General features: G+C 39.2%; 1 protein-coding gene across 2 annotated transcripts; it reads right to left on the bottom strand.

Annotated features, from left to right (window-relative positions):
• Positions 1–1,901: 1,901 nt before the first annotated feature.
• cp110 (centriolar coiled-coil protein 110) lies at positions 1,902–15,565 on the bottom strand. Of its 2 annotated transcripts, XM_084716003.1 has the most exons (10): positions 15,123–15,565; positions 13,948–14,073; positions 10,701–13,341; positions 9,545–9,672; positions 6,362–6,463; positions 5,743–5,859; positions 4,430–4,531; positions 4,146–4,262; positions 2,746–2,828; positions 1,902–2,377 (listed from the first exon to the last, which is right to left on the bottom strand). In XM_084716003.1, exons 1-10 carry the CDS (start codon positions 15,249–15,251, stop codon positions 2,218–2,220), a joined length of 3,705 nt encoding a protein of 1,234 aa, XP_084572129.1. In that variant the 5' UTR covers positions 15,252–15,565; the 3' UTR covers positions 1,902–2,217. The 2 variants fall into 2 exon arrangements, with proteins under 2 accessions (XP_084572129.1, XP_084572130.1); XM_084716004.1 differs by lacking the exons at positions 1,902–2,377; positions 2,746–2,828; positions 4,146–4,262; ... (1 more) ...; positions 5,743–5,859; positions 6,362–6,463 and adding an exon at positions 6,473–7,022.
• Positions 15,566–17,438: the final 1,873 nt, after the last annotated feature.

The following is a 17,438-nucleotide window of genomic DNA, read 5'->3' as shown; positions in this document are numbered from 1 at the left end:
TTCATGAAGGCAGAGTCAAGAGTGGTGGTATCGTGATGTGAATGGCTTCACAGAACCAGATGTCATCCAAAATTGCAGGATGTCGAGGGCTACTGTTAACTATGTCTGTCATCGCCTCTCTACAAGAGTCTTGTGCCAAGGCACTTCAGGCAAAAAAAAAAAATCAGATCTCTGTGATTCAGAACCACATATTAAAGTGACCCAAATCAGAATTAGACATCTGAGTCACGTGTAACACAAACACACACAAAAAATTCATTTGGGCCACTTTTGCCTGCAGTGTGAACGTAGCTCAAGATCAGGAGCTGGATATAGTATATCTGTAGAAGCGAGCACACTGTCCAACAATACTAACAGAGTTCAATATGTGCTAATACATCTGGAGACAGCCTTTTCTGGTGGCAATGAATTAGGCACATAACTTTGAAGGAAGTGAAATTCAATGATGAAGTCCATCCAACAAAGCGGTGATTTCACATCGGACAACTGGAAAAACATTGACCTAATTAATTACCTGGTTAATAGACAGAATACATTTTGACCACACCACAGCAGCGTAGGCACAGGTATTATTAATAGCAGTAATCATGGCTGTATTCCTGTTAGGTGTTTTAATTTGCAGGTCCATTATGCACACTGACTCATTGGTGTGGCTTACTTCTTGCTTACCTTTCAACCTGTTAGCCCTTAAAAACAAAGCAATGCCCGTTTGCAACCCATATTCACAGGCTGCACATAGGGATGCATTGATTGTGAAGTTCTGAGCCAATACAGATGTTTAAAATAACAATTTGGCCAACAGCCAATACTGATGTTATTTGTGGTTGTTTATTTATTTATTTTTTTTGTCGTTATTTATTCCCCCTTTTGTACCAGTGAAAAATAGAAATCTTCATGAGGAAAAACAGGGCACTCGTTGAATTGGGTAGCTACCGCTGTCTGAATCTGACCACCAATAACCAACACAGAATTTAGTAAGCACAAACTTGATGCACCACAACAGATAAACATCGGCCACTGCCTTCAGTAAAAATGTTTGTGGATAGGCTGACTGCAGTCAACAAGATCAATATCAATCAATACCGATGTACAGTGCAACCCTAGTTGCATGTCTACAAGTTATAAACAGTTAGAGAATAATTGTAGAATTACAGTAACTCAGTAATTACTGTAAAGTCTGAATTTTTTTGTTGCATATCCTGTATAGATCTTGGATGCTTCCTGTGCTAATTAATCACCTTGCAGGACCTAACTTATGATCCCCAGGTGGTGACCACTGGCTTACTGGAATATCCAAATGTAATGGAGCCATCATTAGTGCTATTGTTCCACTACTTCCCCCATCTGTTAGCAAGTTTGTGTTATTGTGTAACTCTGATGTGTTAGATGGTTAGTTTGGACTCACCAAAGTCACACAATAACACAAACAAACTAACTGGTCTACGCAGAGGTAGACCAGCAACTCTTGTCTTCTGTGAGGTAAAATGACTGATTTCAGCCATGGGGTTTGGTTGGTGCAGAGAAAGCAATATTTAGCTTAAATAATGGTGGTCTCCCATCAGAAAAGGCTGTACTGCAGCAAAGTAAAGCGGTGAAAATATTCTCAATATAGCTTTCACTTAAACTGATATTTTTAGGTAGACCTTTTTTGAGTGGCTAAAATACCTTTTGTTGCTGACCCTGTCCACAGCAATTCATTGCTTAGCTTGTGTGATGGTGTCACTCTGCTTCTCCAAACCGGGAGTGTGCCAACCATCATCTACTGTGGATATTACACTGAATATAGATATGAACCCATCAAAGGTTCAGCTAAATGAAGTCAAAAATGTTTTTCTGTCCACTCGGCATTTTTCTGACTTACATCTGCAACATTAGTACACTGAAGTTGTTGAAAAATACTGGAAGCAGACCTGGTAAAAACTTTTTGTTACTGACAGAGCAGCTATACGATGTCTTCCTCCCACCGGAGCTTCCACTCAATATCAAACTACTCCATCTGACGAAGAGAGGAGCTGTCGTCACTATATTACACCCTGGTTGTAGAGCGTGAAAACTTTCACAGTGCACCTGATGTGAGATACAATAATGTATTCATCAGCAACAGGCATCATTTTATGTCAAATCTGGATTTGGAAACTCAAATGATTAGTTATACAATATTCATGTAATCGCTAGAGGCCTTATTAGGAGTGCTCACTGGGGCCAATTAGGAAAGTGTCATCGGGGTCTAGAGGAGTAAGTGCTCTTGGGGACCCTCTGAGGATTTGCTCTGAACTGTCCTCGTTTGGTTTCTGGCAGCTGCTCGGCAGAGGATCCATTGCTGTGTCCAGTCCTCGACACGACTCCCCTGTGCCTTCCTGCTGCCTTTTTCTGGATCCTGGAGGGAAGAGAAGACATAGTTCAATCACTGGCAAAGGTACTGGTTGTGCAAGAAAAAAAAATCTTAGTCTGTGGTGCAATTCATTAAAAAAGCTGAACTGAGCTTTTTTTAAAAAATAAATAAATAAATAAACTATTGGTGTTAAAAAATACTTATGTAGAGCATTAGTAACTTTTTAACAAGTAAAATCAGAGACTTGACAAGTACCTGCCAGAAAAGACTTAATTACAGTAGTGTGAGTAGTTGTAATTCTGTACTTCCACACTTAGTAATACTATTGTCCTAATGCATGCAAGCGCAAGCACACATAAAAACACTTAGAACTGTACAGTGCACTAAAGAAAATGATCCAGATCCAAACTCACATCATTCCTCTCTTCCTCTCCAGTGATTTTTGTGTTGCAGCTGACAGAGAACTCTTTCCCCTGGGTTGGCCTATGTGTCCACTCTGAACACACACACACACACACACACACACACACACACACACACACACACACACACAAGCAAAAACATACATGTATAGAATATATTAGTCTTTGCGCTACCCAGTTGTTGGTATATTATACTGAGCCCATGTATAACACATATTAAAGGACCAGGGCGTAGGATTTAGTGGCATCCAGTGGTGAGCTTGCAAACTACAAATGATTCGTGTCACTCCCCTTTAAGCGTGTAGAAGAACCTGAGGTAGCCACCAAATTCACGAAAAACACAAAAGCTCGTGTCTCGAGACAGTGGTAGGTTTGTCTTCTCTGAGCTACTGTAGAAACGTGGTGGTTCAACTTGGCAGACCACATGAAAGAGGACACACAGCCTCTGTAGATATAAAGTGCTCATTCTAAGGCAATGAAATTGCAATGATTTTTATTTTCAGGTCATTAGACACTAATGAAAACATAATTATGAATATTATATTCCATTTCTGCCATATTCTCCAAATAAATCTTTGGAACTCTTACACACTGGCCCTTTATTAATAAAAAGAAAATATACAGAGAAACAGTAAAGAATTAATATTTCAGTCGCTTCTGTCTACTTTAAGAAATTAGATCTAGAAGTACTACACAGGAAAAATAAAGCAACAATGTTATTTTCCACCAGACTCATCATGAGGCAGAGTGAAGTGTAGGGTTGCATGATATAGAAGAAAAATATTTTGACAAATATTGTGATATAATTCACAAATAGTACATATGATAATTTTTGTAAAAAAAAAAAAAGTTCATCTTCACCGAAAAAACTGGATTGTGATGTAACATTTGTTGGGGTCTGTACCAAACCAACATGTTTTCTTACATCTGCATAAAGATTTGTTGGTGAGGGCATCTCTGCAGCACTACAGTACTTCATTATAATGCTGATTTGTCATACATTTTTACTTACAAAAATAAAAAAAAATCAGCTTCTGCAATTTGCACTTGGTCATATTGAGATAACATTTCAATCATTTGTGCAGCCTTTGTGAAATGCTGGTGCCCTGTAATGTCTGAATGGTATTAAAATAACGGTATTGTGAATCTGAATGATCAGAACTGGATCAGAACTGCTGTAATGAATCAGTGATGTTTCTGTGTAGCGTCACCTGGCTGTGATGTAACAGTCAGCTCTAACACCACAACAGGACTTTCCCACATATCATTCTGCCAGTGTCTTTTTTGGCATTATTTGTTATTACTTCTCTATCAATAGTGAGAAAACAACACTCCACCAATGTACAGTATATGATTTTTTTCAGCTCACACAGATCTTCTGGAAAGGTTACCTGTCGTCGGAGCTCCCTCTCCCGGGCCAGCTCTCTGTCCCAGCTGATCAGCTGCATCCTCTCTCTGGCTGACAGGCTGAAGAATATGTCGTTGACCTCATAACGTGCAGCACGCAGCTGGAGGAGGGAACGTTTACAGAGCAGATGATGGCTTGAATGAACGTGTGTAATCACAGTATCTGTTGTGATAACTGCTAATGGAGGGAATAATTGCTCAGATGGCAGTGTAGGAGAGAAGAGCAGAGAGGTTAACAGATGTTTACGGCACATGTTGTCTTTAATACCTGCAGAGTGACTCTCTCCTGCAACAAAACGTCCTGCCTGCTGAAGAACTCTCCTCTGCCAGGGCTCTGCTGCTGGAGGGCCTGGAGAAACTGCTGTGTGTCCTACATGTGCAAACACACACAAACACACAGCTTTAATCTATATACAAACCACAGCCTGACTGATTTTATTAGTCTGATATTGGCCTGACACAGGTATATTAGTCTACATCACTATCAGCATATATGTTATACCGATCATAATGTGGATAGTTTTTATTTGTTGGCTTTACAGGCAGCATTCTGTGTATACTTCATAATTACTTCTTGCTTCAGGTTTAATATTTACATATACTTTGCTCTACTTGTGTTTTTATTCATTTGTAGTTGTTTATCATTATTTAACACACCCAGCAGATTTGAGTATCCCTGTAGCAAATGGTGTTTTTAATAAACACCATTTGCTACAGGGATAGTCAAATCTGCTGGGTGGCCCTCCAACCATTTTCTAATTCAAAATGAAAATAAATCGATTCACACATTATTTCATTATTTCTTCAGTCCTCCTGTCCCTTGTAACTTCTGCCTATGGTGCCACTTAATTTCTGCGTGCAGTTGACCTGTGTGGGGATGCTGTGGTCATATTTGTCAACTGGCAAAGATGAGCAAAGACAGCAAACACTGAAAGGTTGAAAATGAAAACAAGGAATTCTATGAAAAATAAACAGATAAATTTGCCCCTAGTTTGCCACCTCTTAACAATCCTAAAGCACTGTGTTTAATTTGCCAAATGACATCTGCTTTATGGAAGGTTGCTAATATCAGGTGCCATTATGAGTCAAACCTTGCGAGTGCAACGTTCCTGCCTGGTGAAACCACAAGAAATTTTTATTTATCACTTCATCTGATAAATAACATTATTTTTGATGCCTGTTGATTAACTGACCTCTGTCACTATACAAAAGTGGCCCTCGGGCAAAGCAAGAAGTGTATTTCTACTTTTTCAGTGCCTGATATTATTCTAGACAATAACATTTATTGATAAGCTGCAAAATATCCTCCCTCTTTTCTATATCTGTCACAAGTGTTAACCATTCTAAAGGATCACTGCTAAAATGTGTGTTTATGTATATATTCAATATTCTGTATATGATACTCTGGATAAAGAATATTAGCAGATATTTTGATATGGGAATTCTTCTACTCCCTAAAATCAGTGTTGGCCCCCAAAATCCAGTTTTGGTCAGGCCCCAATACAGACAGTTTTTGTTCATTTGATGAAAATAAGACAAAGTGCTGCTAAGGACAGACGTGACACTGCTGTCTCTTCTCACCCTGATGGTGCGCACCAGCTGCGCCACTCTCTCGGTCTTCAGCAGCCTGCGAGTCAGAAAACCTTTCACGACTGCTAACAGCAGGGGGTGGTAGCGCTCTGAGAGTGGACTGGAGGGCTGTGGAACAGGAGGAAGAGGGGAGAAGGAGTAATGAGAGAGGTGAATAATGAGGACCAGAGGGGAAGACAGAGGAGAATGCTAATTCCATCAATGACAACCAATTAATTTCCCACGCAGATTCTCAAGGTCTTTTGGTTGGCATCTGTTTAGCGCATCAGCGCGAGTGGACTCACAGCTCATCATTATAATAGAGAGTAATAAGCAGAATAATAAGCAGCTGATGTGCTGTCACTCACTTGTTGATTCCTAAGCTGTTGCATTAAAGGGACGTGTTTGTTGAACAACTTTAGTCTAACTGAAGCTGAGCTGCAGTACTTGAATACATATTAGAGAGCAATAACAGATGATATCGTTATGGATTAAGACATCAAGGGGGAAGTATCTGTTTCACCTGAGCGTGTGAGCTAACTGGTGATGCATAAAAATCCTGTGGCCACAAGGAGAAGCAGGACAATATTCTCACACCACTGACATTAGTGAACAAATGTGATGCTAATACCTGAGAGAGGGTAGAAAAGGTCAACGTGTCCCCAAGACGTGAGCCTGACATGGAGCAAGGAAAGGACACACTCTGGAGGAGATGGTAACGTACTGCCAATGCCTGAGAGAGAGGGAGACATACAGAGAGAGAGACAGACAGGAGAAGGAGACATAAGGGTGGAGGAGGGAAGGGATACAAGGAGAAGTGCATGTGTGTGTGTGCAGACACGCATGCGTGCATTTGGGAGCAGGCAAGGTTGGAAAATATTGAATTGGAAAGGACAGCAAATGAGGCAGGAGGAAGAAATTAATTGAGGGTAGAGAGGAAGAGACAGGAGGGGAGAGATGGGGCACAGAGGCAAGAGGGAAGTGATGAAGAGAGGGAGCGGAGGAGGAGGAGAGGGATGACGGGGATGATGAGACAGGCGAGACGGAGAAAATTAATACGGCCAGAGAGTAAGAACGACGTTGGAGGAGGTATGAGACAAAACAAAGAGAGGGATGAAGAGAGGGAAAAAAGAAGAGGAGAAGGAGAAGGGACCATTAGTGGTGGCACTCGGCGGGACGATCTGGCACTTAACCACAGACGCTCATGAATTAAACAAATTATCCTTTCCTTTTCTGTGTCAATTCCCTTGGTCCCCTCCTCCCTCTACCAGAGAGTCCAGCCAGCTCGCTCTCTCATCACATCACAGATGATGGAAGGACAGAGGGGAGTCAAAAAGAAGTCTTTTTATTAAACAGCTTATGTTAATTATATTGTTGTTAAGGATACATAAATTAAACAGAGACTGTGATTAATAGGGCAAGGACACTGGCCAAGAACAAATACAGACACAAGCTGAAGAAACAAGTACTGGTTGCCAGAGAACAGCAGGCGTCCTTGAAGTCTTGTATGTGCGTGCGCACACACACACACACACACACACACAGAAACAGGCGACCATGCCAGCCCGCCTCTTAGGGATGTAATGAAACATTTATGGTAGAATCCCTGTGTGTTTTTTTTACTGGGGAGAGTCTGAAGGTCTCTTGTAATGAGCAGATGTCTGTAGTCTGCACACGACCCAGGTCTCCACAAGTACACTCTAACAGGTAGGGCGACAACATGTGTGTATATGTGTGTGTGCGTGCATATGGAACAGAGCCAGAGCCTTTCAAAGGTCTGCTTCTAGTTTCAAAAGAACATTTAGGGTCAAATGTTTTATCGCAGCTTTGGTTAGAAAACTCTCAAAGCATATTCTCTTTTTAAAAAGATTGAAACATTAATTCTTAATTTCTCATAGGTGACTTTGGGTGAGTCAAAAGCCTTGGTAGAGTGAATTATGGTTGCTCTACAGGAATTACGTAGTGCTAGATCTGTACAGCGATATGTGATGCAATTTGATGCAAGAAGCGGACCAATGGGATGGAGGAAATATCAACATGACTGTGTTTGAACCATATTTAGAGATATATAAATGTCTGTTACATCTGAAACGTCTCATTTCAGGTTTTCTTTCATTTCTTGTGGTTGGTTCATTGGTGTTTGGATGCTCAAAGGAGAGACATTTGCATGAAAAGTCAGTTGAACTTCTGCAGGAGTTCTTCATTGCACCCCTCTTTCTCTCTGTACAGCCACCACAGCTGTAATCTTTGTTATAAACAAGGGCTCAGTAACTTCCTAAAACAGCTAGACACCATAATTTAAGCAAACGTTACTCAAAGCAAATAGTAAATAGTGTTTTTATTTCTTTTTGTTTCTGCAGTGTTGTTGTGTTTATCAAATTAATTAAGACAGTTAAATACAATGCCATTTTCAAGGTCATACTGGTAAAAGCATGAAAGAAACCATATAGGGACAATTAGGTGTACAATTTTTGAAATCTACATCACACTTTTGTTATTACTTCCAAGCTGTATATAACAATAATTCCTAGTAAGATACTTAATCAATTATGGTGACCTGGACTAGGGATGATAATGATTAATAATTAATCTATTAATCACTGTTAAGAATTTAACCGTTTAAAATTAATGATAATTCACTGATAGCCTAGAAATTAGAGCAGCTGTTATTTGTTGACTGAGTAAACTTAAAATGAGGAAAAAAATGATGGTTTAGCCAATTTAAAAAAAATATACATTTTTTTAAGTTTTGATCAGCACTTGCCCATCATGAGTCAGTGAGCATCTTAGCTACAGTGACTGGCATAATCTACCACAACTAATGTTACAGTCTATGGCAGGCAAGAAAAATACTATACTATACTAGACTATACTCTCTAATGCCTTTCTTTACCACATTGAATGAAAAGCTTTTTAAGACTTTTCAAGACCTGCAGATATTCCCGATTTTCAGCCACAGATTTGGTGCAGTATTTATGGCAGGAAGACAGCATGTGTGGGAAATACTATTTTTTGGACAAGAATGGGGGTTTACAGCTATATAGGCTATATAAAGCTTTGGCTACAGGCAGTACTTGTTAGTAGGGTCAGTTGATTTGGTCTTTTCATGATATTTAATGACAATATGAAAAATATCAAATAAAGCCAGACTTATCCTTTAACTGAAAATACAAGTGAAACTACATTTAAAATTAATTTGTTTGAGCGGTTGTATAAAAAAATAGATCTCTAAGATAAATCTTTCATATAAAGTACTAATATTATTAATGTATCATATTTTAATGTCCTTCTGCAAAACTGTCTTATAAGCTATTCTGAGTTCAATACAAGATTCATGTGCACATAACCTTAAGATTACACTTGTATTATCAGATAAAACACAGCTATATACACCTGCCACCTATTTTTTTGTCTTTGTGTTAATAACATCTAATTATTCCCTCAATAATACCAATAACATATAGGACTGAGCGATGTGGACAAAATCAAATATCACTGTGTTTTTTGACCAAATACCTAAATATCGATATTGCAAGAACATTGTAGGGAGATTGTGCTTTAATACAATGACACTTTTGATAAGTATCATCAGTAATGTGGATTCAATGACTAAGTGGGTAAAAGAAAATAACAAAAGAACTAGAACAGTGTGGTAAACTCACAAAATTATATAACTTAACTGTAATGCAGTCTTTAAAGGTAGGAAAAGACAACACCTATGCCATATCAGGATATAACAATACCCAAAGCCTAAGACAGTATCTAGTCTCAACTCATTTCATGCAAATAATACAGTACACCCCCACTGACTCACCTGCAGTAGCGCTTCCTGTTGTCTCCTGTGCTCTTCTTGCAGGGCTCTGACCTGAGCAGCGTGGGCCTGTTTCAGTTGCTCCTGCTTGTCTTTTTGGCTGCCATGGCCTTCGCACCACCGCACCGCAGCTAAAGGCAGTAAATATGACAATGTGTGGTCACACAATGTATGAATAAAAACTGTTGGCAAGATAAAATTTGGACTAATGCGGCAGACGGTTCTGCCACTAGCTTTATAACCATGTGTCATGGAGGGACAAGGAGTATAATGATCAGGTTTTTAATCTAAATCCAAGCCCCATACTATTTGTATTTGGGAATCCAAATTCTGATTCTATTTATTTTAGTCATTTATTTATATTCTTATAAACTTTGCTTTAGGCAAGGCTCAAACAAAGAACACACAACCTGACTTTTTTAATTCAAAAAATCTAATCAGTCTAGATCCCGAGGACCAGCTAAAAACATTCATACTGTTCAATTTTGTTTTATTTGCGGTCCCTATCGTCCTGGGCCCATATTAACAAACATTCTGAGAATACTCTCAGAGAGCTCCTAACTCAGCCTAAAAATTTCTAGCAAACAGTCCCAGCTTTGGTGTTTAGGAAAAGCTACTCTGAGCAAGAAAGGGAGAGAAATTTTTCCACAAGCACCTCCAAAATCAACATAAAATTAAAGTTCCTTGTGGTAGCTTTAAGAAAAGTTAATATAATAATAATAATAATAATAATAATAATAATAATGATAATAATATTATTATTATTATTATTATTATTATTATTATCTCTAATGAGATTGATCACAAACATTATCGCTGCATGATCATATTTGTAGCATTTCATTAACTCACTGCCATTCAGCCTTTGGAGAATATTTCTCCACCTCGTAGTCTTTCTAACATTTTCTTTTCTGCTAAAGAAACCTGTAAGTGTGTTAAAAGTCCTCCTCATTACTCCTAACAGTTCTTCACCTCAGGAACCCTTTTAAGGATTAAGATTCTTTGAGAATAACTTATCCTTACCAGGATGTACTTTTTTTTTTTTTTTTTTTTTTTTTTTTTAGAAAATGTCATAATTCTAAGATGTTTTTTAGAATTTCATCTCTAGGCTCAATGTTTTGCTCTAAAAAGCTTTATGAATATGGTCTCTAAATCTGACCTCTAGGAGTACTGGAGTTGGGTCTGATCACGGAGCCTGCTCCTCTGCTGACATCTGCACTCTTTTCCCGCGTCTCCTCTGTCACATGCATGAGCAGCCTCCTTTTGACCTTGGATACCCCATCTTGACCTTCACCCCCGCTCTCTGGGGTCAGATGTTTCTCCTGGACAAGATGACCTTTTGAGCCCAAGTCAGACGCTGATCCTTCGAGGAACCACAGGCCAGACGGTGCGTCCACATCATAGGACTGGTTGAGAGATGGCAGGCGGGTAGAGTCGTGACCTTCTACAGCTGTCTCACTCCTCCTTTCCACTGGATGGTTACTGGTGTCTGAAAGCACTGAGACGTCACGTGGAGCCGTGGATTCAGATGGAACATTTCTGAATACGTCAGGAATTCGCCGCTGTTGCGCTACAGAGAGGATAGATTTAGCTGGAGGCTGCTGCCTTTTACAGCTGCCATGTTGTTCGTAACTCTTTGTATGTCCCTCTTTACACACATCCTTTTCCTTTGCTCTCTCTGTAGCTAATGTCTTGACTAGCCTGAGCTCCCTCAAGTTAACTGGTTCAGTTCCTTTCACCTGCACTATGAGAGGAATATCGTCCATGTCACTAATGCTTGGTTCATTTCCTGTATCTTCATGCATGCTGTTGAAATTGTCTGATGAATGTCTCTTCAGTTGCTCTCTGTACCTTTGGTCTTGATCTGCATTGCTGCTATCAGTGCCATCCTTCAGTTTATCCTCCCAATACGGACAATCACTCTGACGAAGCTGCGTATGTTGTTCATGTTCAATTTGCTCTGATTGTTTGACGCCTTCAAAACTGAACTCACTTTGCATGTTGCTCACAGTTTGGCTGTGATTACCCAAGTTTTCTTTCAGTGTGGACTCCAGATCCGAGATCACTATTTTCAGACCAGACAGGTTGGACTCAAGCTGATCTATGTGCTGCGAACTCTTGGTAAAAACACCTGTTACATCACCTTCAACCACAAGATTTACAGTGGAAGGATCAGCTGTGGGACTATTTTGTAATTCCAGGTTAACTTCTTCAACCTTGAGGTCTTCATTCAAACTGCTACTGACTAAAACATTCCTCTTTGAGGCCTCATCCTCATCAGCAGCCTCTCCATCTTGGATACCGCCTTTGCTTTTGCAGTGAACAGGACTCCTACAGAAATTAGGGGCAGGGAAAGTGCGATATTTCCTTCCCCCTTTATGAAAAGCTGTGGGACAGGCGGTCAAGTCAAATGCTTCCTGAAAAGGCGAGGTTTCTGTCAAGATGGGCTGTTGCCGGGGGAAGGAGCTGATTTGTTGAGGCTCCAATATGATCTCTTGTGATAAGTTCTGCTTGTTATTTTTGAAGGTGGCTTCTTCCTCAGCACGAGTCACTTCTTTAGTATTTCCATCTCTTGTTAAATGTGTGCTTTCAGATTTAAAGTTTGCTTTTTTCCCAATAAACTCACTCTCAATCATCCTCTCATCTTCCCAGGATTTCTTTGGTGACATTTCCACTGATGGGATAAAAGTGCCTCTCCTCTCTTTAGTTTTCTTCCCCTCTGCAGTCATGGTGCCCTTGTGAGGGAACTCATCATTCTCCTTATCAGAGAGGCTCTGCTCCTCTGTCCTTGCTTTTGGCTGTTCTTGGGTCCTCTCTTGGTTTTTAGTGTTTTTGGCTTGGTTCCTAAGCATTCGCTGGCGCCGCCGATACTCCTGAGATTTCTTTAGCAGGGCCTGGAGGCTCAGACGATAAGGCTCCTCAGATGGCTCTGCTTCGTCTACATGGTTGTCTGCTGGTTCTGTGTCTGTGGGGTTGTGCTGAATATGCAGTTCTGCCGTTGGACAGTGATGAGAGCTCAGTGTCTGTGACAACTCTGGATTGTCTGAAAAGCTGCTGTTTTCTGATGAAGGGAGTGGACCCTCAATTCTGTCCAAATGCGGATCTTTGTCAAGGTTATCTTCACCCTCTGTGCTGTCCACATGACTGCTAATAGATGTCTCCGCAGGTAAATGGTCACATATGACAGAATCCTCCTGGAGTGAGGAACAGCAAATGTCTTTTACTACTATAAAGTCATTACAAAAGGATGATTTCAGTCCACTCCTTTCCAATTCCTCTCCGTCTATGGGAGGATGGCTAATAATATCTGGCATCTTGGCGATTGTGTTTGAGGTGTTGTGAAGGAAAAAGCCACCAATATTATGAGCTCCCTCTGAGGAGCCAGACTCATGGTCCTCTCTCCTTGCATCAATCCCTCCAAAGACACTGGTGGCGTTTTCCAAATTCTCATAGGTCACATAACCTGAGGACACTGACTGGTGACTTGCACCATTAAGGGAATTCAACTGTGGTCCCTGTTGGCTGTAATGTTGGTCAATAAGGCAACCTTCTTGGTAAATCTTCTGAGGGTTCACATTGGAGGCAAAAAAGGCACTATATGTAGTTGATGTCAACGGAGGAAGGGAAACACCATCATTTTCATTCCTTTCAGGCCGTGGTGAGAGCAAAAGACTATCCCTTGTTCCTATGAAATAACTGCTCTGCGACACTGATCTACCGCTGGTGTTTTGGGAATATGAAGATTTGTTGTTGATCTCTGACTCTTGAAGCAACTCCTCAAGTGTTGGCGTCTTCCTCAGCTGCAAATCATAGCAGGACACAATAACAAATTTGAAGACAGAGAAGAAGAGTTTCGGCAATTGATCAAAACAAAGAAGGGCATGACAAAACATTACATGAAAGAAAACAACATTCTATGTTTGTACAGGACTAAGCAGTGTAAGTGATCCTTAAATCTACTACAAGGAACTTTCATATTTTGACAATACTGGAGGGCCCTGTGAACAAAAGAGGTAGTGTTTCCTCCACCATTACCACAAAATGTAATGTTAAAAATAAAATTATCTCAATAAAAAACTCTAGCTTCTTTCTAACTAGCTTATGTATTACTCACTGTAACGTTTCCTGGGAAAATGTTAACACAGGCTCGTTTCATCTGATTTCACACAGAACCTTACCAGGTGGCAGCCATTAAGAACAACTACGTAGAAATAGCCAATTTTCTTGCGGATGTTCTTGTTTGCCAATGTAGGTAATACAGAGGCATCAGTATTAAGTTAGGGCTGTTTCATATCCAGTTAAAAACTCCTTGTAGTAGGTTTAAGCAAGACTGAAGACAGTAGGAATACAAATATAGGAACGTAGGTTTGTCAGTACAACAGGTGACAAGTCAGGACTTACATTACCTGAACACTGTGTAGGATAGTTTGCACATAAGTCATTCTTGCATCATCCTTCATCTTTCTGCGGGCAGCAACTTTCTGCGCCGCATCTCTGTGTCGCTGCATCTCTTCTCTCTGCTCCCCCGAGAGCTGCCATTACCAGAAAATAGACATGGGATGTCATGCATGTTTAACAGTGCTGACACTAATGATCATTTTCACCATCGATTATTCTATTAATTACTTTATTTCTTCATTAATTGATTACTTGTGTGGTCTATAAAATGTCCATTGCAAATTTTTTGAAATTGTTTGTTTTGTCTGACCAAGAGTCAAAAACCCAAATAATGTTATAACTTACTAAAAGCACAATGATATGGAACAGGGCAAAGTAGTAAACCTGACATCTGACGAGCTAGAAGAATCTGCAGCTTTTTTGTTTGATAACTTTAATGAATAATTATTGAATTGTTGTTTCTGTCTGTCAATTGACTACTAGACCCTTTTCACAGTAGCCATACTGACCTGAAATTGTTGGTTAAACACAGTGGTGAACAGAGTGCTGAAAATCTGTACACAATTATAAGTACTGTTACATTAGTACTGAAATGCTACTCAACTATGAGTAAAATGACTGGTGTTGAAAAGTATTGTTCTAAAAAAACTATTCAGAGTATTATTAACCTTTAAACCATCGATGTTATCAATAGGCAGCATTCAATCAAAACGGATTTTTGTTTCTCCCAATCTTTAGTCTAAATTACACTCAAATCTTGTGCTGTTCCCATCAGTGTTAATGTTCACCACTCCAAATCTTTACTTCTTTTATCACAGGTCATGGTCATGGTTTCAAATGATCAGCTCTTCATCAAGCCTCTGCAGAAGCCTGACAACAACCTGATCATTTGGGGAACACTGTGCTACACTAAATGGAACATGACCTTGTTTAGTGTCATTGGTAACACCTGCGTTTATCCTATTTCATGTCAATATGGCTGCCGAGAAGATGGTCTATTGTTTTAGCACTATTATAGACAAACTACCAGTCAAACAATGACAGCACAGCACGACTATCTACACAACGAAGAGAAAGCAAAATGGTACACTCTTTAAAAGTGTTTTCAGCCCGTTTGCCCTTGTTGGCTAAGATTACTCAGGTCAATCATATTTAACAAAATGATATTTAACAGAGTTCATACCAGGGGAGGAAGGATGGGTTGTCCATAAAAGCGTATGAGGGAGGATGCAGGAGAGGGATTGTTGTGCTTCTCCTCACTTTTCATCAGATGAGAAAGACGATGCTGTACAAACTTGTCGTAGTCCTCCATCAAGCTGCATGAGGGTACGGTAAGAAGAAATGTTGATAATCTTTAATATCTTCACGTTATCTTGCTTTTTTTGCTAAATGCTAAGCTGTAACCCTAGCTAGCTAACGGGTTTGCTATGGTTGGTCTGGTTAGCATTTAATACCAAACAGTCGGTTTAAGTTAATACCTATCATTAAAAGTCGTTAGAGAAGCACGAGTAGAGCAGCTCTGTAGTGCACCTCGTATTAAACAGTAACACAATAAAGTCTAACAAGTTACCGAACAAAAACTCTCTGAGTCAATGTTTACATTTTACCCGCCTCTCCTCCCGAGGCAACAGACGGTGTCTGTGTAAGAGGGAACCCTTGATGTCCGAACCTCTCGCGAGATTTGTAGGCGTTGTCTCTAAATAGTGACGTTTGGGCACACAAAATATGAACTAATTATGCTTTTTGATATCATATCGCTGTGGTTAAGGTTTTTGTAGGTTTAGACACTGAACACACATAGTTGAGGATAGAGAAAGATTATATTTTGGATTAAAATTATACTCTCGCGAGACCTTTTGCGGGTCTGGGGTTCCCTTCACGACACGACTCAGCAGACGGTGACAGTTTGGAAACCGTCGAAACGCTCTCAAAATCTGGAGTGTTTTTTCCGCACTGACATGGATTTACAAAATTAACTAATAACTATAACAATTCAAAACACAACACACAACTATAACTCATGAAGAATCACAGCACATTAACCAAAGGAATAAAAGCTCCTCCACTTTGTCAACTATATTACTATGACGCGCTTATTAATAAAGACTAAAGCTACTCCTCTCCATGTTTTCACATCACCCAGACCTGTTTGAGACAGAGGGGGCTGAAGACAACTTGATACTGCCACCTACAGCCTGGACTGGCTAAACAAAGAAATAACCGCATGTGTGACTTAACGCTTAAGGTAAAAAACTGGTAGTACAAATTGTGCAGTACATTCCATCCTTCAACTTTGGCCTGTTGACACCCCACAAATTTAAAGTAAAAATAATTAATCATACATGATTTTAAAAATATATTCCATTTTCCATTTATATTTAAACCATGATTTCCTGTCAGAATTATTGCTTTGTATTGTTTTTACATATTTGGGGCTTAATAACTTTCTTAATTTCAAATAAATCGAAGGCTTGCAGCAAAGGTTCAAAACTTACACTGTCACACATCAGTCTATGAACCTTTTATCACAGCAGAAAAAACTAAGGTTTAATGGTGGCTGTGCAGCAACTGCAATTAACTCTGTTATTAGTTACACCTTTATTGGACAAGTCAAAATGTCTGCTATGAAAAAGTCGTTCTGGGACATATTTTGATGGATTAATACCCATACGGTGCATTTCAGGAATTCATATATTACATTGAGAATGTTCTTTCTTTTTAAATATGACAGCACAGACATTGAATGTGGCTGTAGAAAAGCTGTCAGTGATAACTGATTTTTTCTTTATATTTTCATGCAGAGGAATGAATTTGGGCTGGATGTTACAGCTTTTAAAGAGGATCTTAATACTTTTTTAGAGTATTCCACAATATACTATCTCAATATACATATTTTCTCTAAATAACATACTGCAAATTCTCAAAATGAGATGGGCAACATGGAAAAAAAAAAAAATAACAATATTTTTGACCAAGTATATCGATATTGCAACAATTTTGTATGGCTGACTTATGACACTAAATATTTACACAATGACAATTTTGATAAATAATCATCAGTAATGTGAATTTAGAAAGTACGTGAGTGAAGGCAAATAAAACAGCCTGTAAGTTCAGAAAATCACATTGTCATGCAACCTTTAAAATGACAAAAATCATGACATAATCACAATATATCCAAAAGACAATACTTTATCTCATTTTGCGATATCTTTTCCCAATACAATGGCTTACTTTATATTAAGTGTATACAGAGATTTCTGTCATGACCAAAAAAGAATATGGCATGAGACAGTAACTCATTAACTGTCTTTATTGCTTAGTAGCAATTATATTAACTTAATTAAATAATTTTAAATGCATCCTATAGCTTCTTAAAATACTGCAGTATTTAATTGAATTTCTAGTATTTAATTTTTGGTGTGGCACCCTATTCATAACAATAATAATACACTGGGGAAAAAAACATATTTAAAAAAACTTTCCTATATTCCTCAAT

This window comes from Lutjanus erythropterus, chromosome 3, assembly GCF_056507025.1.
Source record: "Lutjanus erythropterus isolate fLutEry1 chromosome 3, fLutEry1.hap2, whole genome shotgun sequence".
Classification (NCBI taxonomy): Eukaryota; Metazoa; Chordata; class Actinopteri; order Lutjaniformes; family Lutjanidae; genus Lutjanus; species Lutjanus erythropterus.
The sequence above is the reverse complement of the archived record's forward strand: the minus strand, read 5'-3'. Positions and strand labels throughout refer to the sequence as shown.